The sequence below is a fragment of the Arachis hypogaea genome, chromosome 1, assembly GCF_003086295.3.
Source record: "Arachis hypogaea cultivar Tifrunner chromosome 1, arahy.Tifrunner.gnm2.J5K5, whole genome shotgun sequence".
Taxonomy (NCBI): Eukaryota; Viridiplantae; Streptophyta; class Magnoliopsida; order Fabales; family Fabaceae; genus Arachis; species Arachis hypogaea.
The window spans coordinates 39,265,515-39,274,823 of record NC_092036.1 but is presented as its reverse complement, the minus strand read 5'-3'; the positions used below and the strand labels follow the sequence as shown (position 1 = coordinate 39,274,823).

At 37.9% G+C, this 9,309-nt stretch overlaps 1 protein-coding gene across 1 annotated transcript; it reads right to left on the bottom strand.

Moving 5' to 3' along the window:
• Positions 1-347: 347 nt before the first annotated feature.
• LOC112802706 (protein transport protein SEC16B homolog) lies at positions 348-8,478 on the bottom strand. Its single transcript, XM_025846046.3, has 14 exons — positions 8,240-8,478; positions 6,184-8,109; positions 5,775-6,080; positions 4,877-5,005; positions 4,672-4,794; positions 4,361-4,528; positions 4,099-4,224; positions 3,867-4,001; positions 3,443-3,570; positions 3,259-3,367; positions 2,856-3,179; positions 2,596-2,727; positions 2,218-2,504; positions 348-1,569 (listed from the first exon to the last, which is right to left on the bottom strand). Exons 2-14 carry the CDS (start codon positions 7,885-7,887, stop codon positions 1,044-1,046), a joined length of 4,197 nt encoding a protein of 1,398 aa, XP_025701831.1. The 5' UTR covers positions 7,888-8,109; positions 8,240-8,478; the 3' UTR covers positions 348-1,043.
• Between the last annotated feature and the right edge of the window lie 831 nt (positions 8,479-9,309).

Below are 9,309 nucleotides of genomic sequence, written 5' to 3'. Positions count from 1 at the left end.
TGGTGGTTTTTGTTATTTCTTTTGTTTGTTGCATCTATATATTTATATACAATTTGAAAGCTTGGTTGTGGTCTAAGTTTATTGTGTTAAAACTAATGTATATAATAATTTTGTTATATTAGAATTCTTAGTTGGCTTCCCGTGCGGACATTCAACTAGTATTTTCATACAATTGGAACCGACTCTTTACATCTATTTGAAGACGTAGCTGGTAGTCATCAAGATCGAAATCAACTCTTCCTCTACAGTCTACACAACTATGCAAAGCAGGAACCTAGGCTTGTACGCGTGAACCAAAATTGTTTGATAATATCAAAGTTCAGAAATATAGAAATACTAAGGCCATGGAAATAAAGACACAAACAAAATTGTTTGCTTGTCTCGTTTCTATATTTGTTTTCTTATCCAAACAAGTTTAAATTCCTACACATTTCTATATCTGTTTAGAGACCGTTGTCAAAAAATAAAATAAAATAATCCAAACAATCAAAGAGAAAGAGGCAGTGTTTCTCAAGCATGCAGGATGATGAGCCAGTAGCGAAGGGATCAAATTTGGGCATTTTGAAAGCAGGAGATGGGGTTGCAGACCGAGGTTGCCACGGGTGGCTGTCCTTCATAGCAGTGTAGCATTGTTGTACAACAAGAGTTGTGGCAGCATGGATTGCAGTGGTGATCGGCACCGCCATGCTGCCCGTTGGTGGGGGAGAGTAGGCTCAACGAAGATGCGAGGTTGGAGATGGCTGCTGTTTCAGAGTTCAACTGTTTATGGACATGAAAAGAACCGAGTTGGAGGAGGCTCTTCAAATTGGTTACTGCTCGCCAAAGTAAGTGGGCCTATCCCTTACTAGAAGGCCACCACCACCACCACCACCACCTAAAGCCACCTGTGACCTTGGCATTTAAAGTAAAATAACACCTATGATGTATATTATATAGAACAATGGGGCAGGGGAAGAGATCTTGTACCACCATTCTTGTGTCTCAGATCCCAACCATGATAATGACCATAAATAAAATTTGATATTTACAGCTGAATTATCTGCTCAAAGTTCAACCTCATGAAGATCACTAAAACTGCCACTGCCACTCCTTGTAGGAGGTGCGCTCATCGAAGAAAACTGATTAGGCATATACACTGATGGTGGCAGTCCCAAAGCTTCCCCTAGAGGCCTAATTTCACCCTTCCTCAACGGGCTAAATGAAGTGCTAACACTACTATCCCATGAAGCTCGCCGTTGAAGGGAACCAGGGTTGCCACTATTTGTCATTGTTACCTGGTTTGAGATGTGACCCATACTTGGAAACTTTTGTTTGGGCAATGGTGGCTTGGGACTGAGGGGTTGGGGGGACCAATCATTCCCTGAAGATGTAGACGGATTTTCATTACTCGAGGTATCTTCTTGATTGCTTTCTGTTATACCCGTCATTGTCTGGTCATTTGATGATGGTGCAGGAGACGGAATGAAAAACTTTGCATTGGCTCCAAGAGCAGGTTTGACAGATGCAACAGGTGGCGATTGAAATAAGTTTGCAGAGCTTCCACCACCTTGGTTGAAGGTATCAACATACCTGGATAATCCATATAAGCTATATCAATTCTATGCATTCAAATGCATTAAATGACAGAGAATGACTATCGATAATAAACTCTTCCCCTTGTTTCAGGAAAGTAATCGAGCTGCAAACAAGAGGCACTGAGGCAGCACTCATATGATCTTCCTTTAAATTTTCTATTTTTATACTATTTTATCTTTTTCCTGTTTAAATTACAAATACCATGTGTCGAACTTGGTTTGAGCCAGTCAATCCACTGTAAGAAACATTTCCTTGCGCTTTTTTTTTCCCATTCCCAAGACTCAATCCTCAGCCACTATATAAAGGGAAACAAGTGGTGCACCACTTAAACCAACCAGCAGCCAGGAGTGGATTCACATGTGCTCTTCCTAATTTCATTACTTTTCATATTTGATATTTCTAATGTGTACATTATAGTTAGTCTACAAACTAGAACAAAAACCACCCTTGATACTTATTTATATTTTTACGGCTACAATTCTTACGGTTCTGAAAGATCTCCATCTTCCAGTTTCTTAATTAGTAGATAAACCAACAACAGGAGGACAAATTTACATTGATAACAGACAATTATTGCATATAGCAAAGTTGAACTCTGCTTCCAATAGCAACATGATCATTGAAGATTAAAAATTATATTACCTTGACCGAACACCCATGCGGCCACGTGCAGAGAATTGGTTTGTGCTAGGTGGCATTGGTGGCATCCCAGGAGAACTTGAAGTTCTCAAATCAGAGCCACCATTGGAAGGTGATCCTTCTGTTTGTAATGCAGATTTCAAGTTGTATTCAGTTGAACCATTTTGGAAAACAGCATTTGTTGGTGGCGGCGGAAGTGCAGTTTCTTCAGCAGGAGGTTCCGCACCTTCCTCTACCCATCTCTTCAGTTTTTCATCATAGTAGAATTTGTTCTTTTCACCCAATTTAGCCTTCATAGAGCAGAATAAAGCCCTTCAAATTGGCAATCACTGTGAATAGAAAAAGAAAATAAAGCATGGAATATTGAACAACTAATAATACCTGTTTGCCAGTGCGAGGCCTCAAGACTAACCCCACCGTCTTTTGCAAAAGTTGTGAGCCAAAACCAAAACGGGAGAAGTGTGTAGTTCCCCCTGATACTGCCTCTCGTACTTGTGCATCAGGTGAAGTTTCCTATGATGAAAGAGAACAACTTCATTCTTTTATTTTTGAAGTTAAAATACAATACTAGAACTCAACCAAACACATGAAAAGCAGAAGCAGAAAATGTCCAAAATACACCTTTCATATTAATCACACACCTGTCTGGGGCTTCTACCAAAGTCTGGCTCCGAAACACTTCTATTGGGCATTGTCATTTTATTATTGTCAGTTGTCCACTCGGTTATGGGTTCCATAGAAACAGATGGAACTAAGGATGACATGGCCATCGTTGATTGGCTACTGGCTACTCTCTGCGTGTGTGCCACAGAGTGATGATGCTGTTCATTTCCATGTACAGTTCCTTGTGATGATGATGGAGCAGGCGGGGGCAATCCACCAACAACTTTATGAGCAGTACTATCAAAAAAGTTGAGCAATTTGCCCACTAACTTTGCAGGAGCCAAATTTGCAGCATATCCACCCTGAATAGATATTGTTAAAGGAGATGAACATTGCCAAGACTATCAAAACACTGAAGACTCAATCATGGTAAGGAAGTACCTGTTGGTGGGTTCTAATCCTCTCCTCAAGAGACAATACCAATTGTTTCCATGTTTCTACTTCCGGTGTCCTGCCAATTTTTAAGGATTTCAATGCTGCTTGACAGTACCTGATGTCAGAGAATAATGATTATTAGTTTGGGAACACAAAAGCTAGAATCATAGATCACAAAATATGGACTTACTTCAACGAGTCTGAAATCTTTCCCACTTCAGCAAGCATATAGGCATATATAAGCTTATATGGCTGGAATGGAACCAAAATAAACTGGGAGTTTCCAATCACCTTCGAATATTCGTATAATTCAGTTCTCTGTTCACGTAACCAATAGAGAAGTTTTGAGCAGGTATAGAAACACAACTTACAAAAAGTGAATCATATTGAGGATAATGTTATTTTACAGATAGATGTCAAGGTAGCACAATTCTGTCACAGAGAGATCACAAGGTTTTAAAGATGTTACAGTATTTTTCTGATTAACCTAGGATTGGAGAATACCAAAGATGTAAGTTTAAAGATCCCCAAAGTACATTCAAAACATGTACAAGCAATAGAACAACCAATTTTGTGCAAAAGCTAACTTAAGAGCTCACGAGATTTCAACGAACCTGGATAGCTTCTGGACTAGCATAAGTTCGAGGAAATTTCCAGTGATCTGCTCCTAATAGACAGAGCCTTGCACTGTCTGAGTATGACTCAAAGTTTGCTTCAGCAACTAAATAGCATATGTGTGCAGCGGTGATCTAAAGTACAAATATCAAATAAGAAAAGATACTGAAATTATTTTTAAAAGAACAAAAAATCAATAATAAAAAAAACATAGATTGAGAAAAAGTATACCTCACTTCTCTCCTTCCACAAGCTATCACCTAAATGAATAATTACTAGTTCATCATCTTTGGTTCTGTTTGCAGTTATTACAGACAGATTCTCTTCCCAATCATCAAGCATGGCATTAGATCCTAACTGAAAAACAAGACTTTAACTTTCCCAATCAATCAAAAACCAATAAACTTTGCAACTACTGAAACCGTAAAGTAAGAAAACATCTAAAATTACACAAGTCAATCCGTGTATTATGGTATTATCCTATTGATATCACCTGTGCAGACTGCTCAGGCATATTAAAGGCACTGGGATTCCCTCCAGTTGAGCTGTCAGCAGAGAAAACTTCAGCAGGTTGTCCAGCAATTAGAAGGCATAATGTGCGCAGAGGTGACCCTGCAACCAGTTGTCGAAGGGCCATTTGCTTAACTGTATCAACATAGAACTGCAGTGCAAATATTTACCAAATTCATTCCCCCAACAACGGCATTATGAAAAAGGATTGTAGAAGACATAAGGGACTGTCTAGCTCAGCAATTCAGGATCAATAGGTGTCCAGTATACAATTAGTTAAAACTTGCAGCTGACCTGTTCACCAAGTTGTGAAGCAAGTACAAGTGCAGGGCCCCACAATTGACCTTCTTGTGCACATTGCAAAGCCTCCTTCTTTTTGCCCGAGACAAGAAGATTTTGTACCTCAGAAGCCGTAGCCTAGATCAAAAGCAAAATAATTAATGCGTGCAAATTCAACAAACCCTAGAGGATGGGAGCATAGTCAGGAATTAATACACACCCGCATTCTTTCTTCTGGAGGCAAGTTTTGCAGGCAATGGCTCAGGATGCCATACTGAGTGAAATCCTTACTAGTCATCTTGACTGATGCAAAGAGTTTTGCAACTGCTGATTCAGGAGTATCATTTTCCTGCATTTAATTCCAAAAGTTACCAATCCTGGTTTTTCATGAGATGAACAGCATTACAACATTAATGACTCTGAATTTAAACTAAAGGAACATGATAAGTAATAAAGTTAATCATAATTCATAACTAATCGAAATCAACCAAAAATATTTCAGGGCGTTGGGTACAGATAATCCAGACAGTTACAGCAGCCAAATTAATCACCAACTGAATTCCTTCAGTCTGCCTATATGCATTTGAGGCCTTGTTATTAACTTATTATTATTATTAGAACGTTTGAAACCTTATATTAGCACCCCTTAAAAGCCATAAAACTGTCCTCCTCTTGCTAAGCTAGAGTGGATACCACTGTCCACGTCTACCCAAATTCTTTCCTTGTTAACACACAGCACTATGAATGAGAAATCAGCTTTCCATAATTGTTAAACCATGGAAAGAGAATAGGGAATAGAAGCCACGTTGGAGATCAATTATAATTTAATAAAGCGTTCAAAAAGAGTTGACTGAAACATGCAGGAAAAAGAAAAGGTAGATTCCATTTGCATCAATAGTACAGCAACATGAAGGGTAGCAAATATAGAAGGTAGAGAACTAGGTGTGCAACATATGCAATTATGCATATAACAGCAGAAACTAATACTTTTGCAGTTGCTTCAATGCACATAACATCTCTCAACAGAACTTCATTGTTAAAGGTATGGAAAATTAAATGAACAACGGCAAAAAACAAGGAAACGATAAATAATTCACAAGCATATAGATTTAACTTACTTTCAGTATGGTATCTGTGCCAAATGGAGAACGTAATTTCCCATAATGTTGGCAGGCTATTTTAAGCAAGGAGAGAAGGAGTCTCAACCTTTCACCTTTCTTATAATCCATATCAGGTGATCCACAGTTTGCAATCCGCTCATCTATCCATTTGTACAAATCTTTACTTCCTACACTCCCACCAACCAAAGGTCCTGGGAAAGATTGCTGGGTCAGTGCATGAAAATAATCACTGGAAGAACCCATGCTTCCCCTGACAACTTCCATCACGTTCAACACAGAAACTGAACCTTGAACAGCAGCATCCTTCAGAGAAAGCCAATGATAGAGTTAATCATTGTAGAAACTAAATTAAGATTTAACTATGTAAGCATAGATCAAAACACTTTAGAGCAAATTAAGAATTAACCTGGCTACCAAAGGATGAGCTCATGAGACTAGAATCCTTCATTACAACAAGTTTTCCACCAAATCCAAAGGTCACCAAGGCATGGGGAGGACGTCCAGCTGATGATCTTCCAGCATGAGGAGCGTAAGAATACTGATTCCCGCTCTGAAATGATTGCTGGGAGTAACTAAAGGATTTCTGACTTTCAGCGTAATCATTTGAGAAACTCTGGTGCTCATCATACTTTGTATTTGAATAATTTAAATGTTGAGTATGATCTGCACTAGGAGCAAAGCTTTGCACTCCAACACTACCATTAGATTGATGATGATTGTGGTTCACTTTATTATACATAGGAACTGATCCAAATGAACTAGAAGTACTCTGTTGATCTTTTACAGAAATACTTGATCCATAAGAATGATCCAATTGCTTGTTTCCAACAGAAGATGCATGATCCCCACTTCTATTAACAGATTCAGTCGTGTAAGTGTTCCAGCCTTGCTGATGGTTAACACCATACGAACCACTCCATCTGCCATCCACAGCTTGACCACTAACATCCTGTGAGCCATAACTGCCAGCTTGGCCGAATTCTGTATACAAATTATTATCCGTATGCAAAAAAGAACCAGTAGAAGCATGACCATTTTCTAGTCCCTGAGCCGTGGATTGAACTGATGAATTGTAAGTATCTAATGAGCGCCATTCTTGGGCAATTGTGTCATAATACCAACCGGGATATTGAGGATCGAAATACATATGTTCTGGATACCCATTGTTCCCTTGCGAAACCTGATTCCAGTTAGATACACTTTCAGTTGTACCAGATTGGGCTAATGTTCCTGCAATTGACTGAGAAGGTTGTTGCTCATAGGAGATCTCTGCTGCAGCATCAGAAGCAGCAGGCCAACCTGCTGCCACTGCTGCATTGCCATCAGTGCTTCCCTGAGTTGCAGCTGTTGCATTGTCATCTACTTGATACCATTGCCCAGTATTGTAGTCATACTTCCATCCAGGATAAAGACTCTCCCAGTCCTGGCTGCTACCGAGATCTTGACCACTTGTGCTATTTCCAAGAGATGCATCATAAGCTTGACCCTCTTGGTATTGGGCATACGTAACCGAACTGTTAAATCCATCACTTTGGATTCCATTATCATGTTTCACCTCATCATGTTTCACTTCACCATTAGAACCACCATACACTTTCGCACCAAAATCCCCACTAGACTGATCCCCAAATTCACTGAAAAAGTCGGAAAAGCCTTCGCCTCCACTAGAATCCATATTAAAAGCATTCCAACCGACTTGCTTAATCTCTGGACCGGCAGTTCCATTGCTCTTGCTGGCATTTGAATCCTTCAAAACATCGGATCCGGTTCCATGTATTCCTGGATCTACAGTCCCTTCACTCAAGGACGCCATAAAACCTCCCTTTTCATAATCACCTGCAACGGTTCCAACATTGGATTTATTGCCATCATCTTCTCTATTCAGCTCAATCCCACTCTTGCCAACACCTGAATTTTCAGAAGCGACGGTGGCATCGGCATCACCGATTCCCAGATTTGCAAACACTTTGGCGGCATCATCGGAATCACTGCTTACATCTTGAGCCATGGGCTTAACAGGTGCCACGTGGACATCATCGTCCTCAACCAGCTTATCGAAGAAATCCTCATCCGTCTGATCCTCCAACTGAAATGGAGGATTCGAAGCCATCTCCTCCAAAAACCCTAATCCTTGCCAACCAAAAACTCAATTCCCTATTCCCACTATACAATCCCTAATTTCGCCTTCTAACAAAAAATCCTAACCTCCGTAACGGAGCTTTAACTCGAGATCCAAAAGACTCAAGAATTCACTGCTCCAAAAAACAAGCACAATCTCGAGTTGCCGAAGTCGCAAGATCTGCGAACTCCAAAATCGACGAAATCGGAGAACCTGCAAATCAACGAGGAAAATTCGAAGGAAAGAGCATTACCCGGAAACTGCAAAGCTTCAGCCTCGATCAAACGCACCGTTTTGTGCCGCGAAGCAAAAGGACGGAAAAAAAAAAGATGAAAAATCAAACCTGTGCGCAATGAAAATTTTGTTTTTTCGAAGAACTGAAAGAGAATCAGAGACACACGAAAAGAGAGAGAAAATTAGTAAACAGACGAAAGCCCTCGATCTCGCAACACTCCACCTACCACCGTCACAAAGAGAACTACCCTCGTATTTCAATTTTGGATTATTTATTTATTGTGGCATCAACCCTCAATTCAGCACCCTTTCTTTTATGACAACTTGATTTTTAACTGAAATAAAAATAACAATCTGTTCTTAACTATAAAGTTATAAGCCAGAGTAATCTTTGATAACAAGATAGGAAAGACATTTGACTTTTTAATTCTTATCATCATCTCAGGCTGAATTATAATTTATTTTGGTTAAAAATAAAAGAGTTTAATTTTAAGAATTTAATTTTAATATATTGATAAGTATAAAATATACAGTTATATAATTATATTTATCAGATTATTATTTATATGATTAATATAAAAGATAGTTATTTTTATTGATGTAGCATTACCTAATTGAATACATATATAAAACTATTTATATGGAATTAGTATATCAAAATTAAATTCTAATTTTAATAGATTAATATTGTAAAAACTTTAAATAGTCAATATAATTATTTTTGTTTTTTAAAATAATGATTTTTTAAGATTATATATAAGTTTAAATATAATTAAATGTATATATAAATTTTTTATAAAACAACCTAAGAAAAATTAGATTCAAAACAAAATTATATATTCTATAAACATACAGTAATTCTTGGTCAACATGTCAAATAATAAAGTTTTTACTATATCTTAATTAATTTTAGAAATTTACAAAAATAAAATATTTGACTTTTAAAATTATAAAAATACAATTTTTGTAATTTGGATACGAAAATGTAATTTTTTACAAATTTATGTAAACTATGGAAGGAGTTCTACAAATTTAAAATACACGTAAATCACATAAACCGTGGAAAGGATCCAACGATTTATACACGAGTTTTACTATATATACCAACATAAAGTGAGTAGGATATATTTACATCTATCATTTATACTGTGAACGAAATAAGATTATATTTTATAGTAC

Bases quoted from the DNA above. Each gene is read 5' to 3' on its own strand.
- LOC112802706 (XM_025846046.3), bottom strand. From the start codon at position 7,887: ATGGCTTCGAATCCTCCATTTCAGTTGGAGGATCAGACGGATGAGGAT. The intron at 5,006-5,774 runs GTAAGTTAAATC...AATTAAATGCAG, and splicing joins GCACAGATACCATACTGAAA to GAAAATGATACTCCTGAATC. The intron at 4,529-4,671 runs GTCAGCTGCAAG...TTTGCACTGCAG, and splicing joins CTTCACAACTTGGTGAACAG to TTCTATGTTGATACAGTTAA.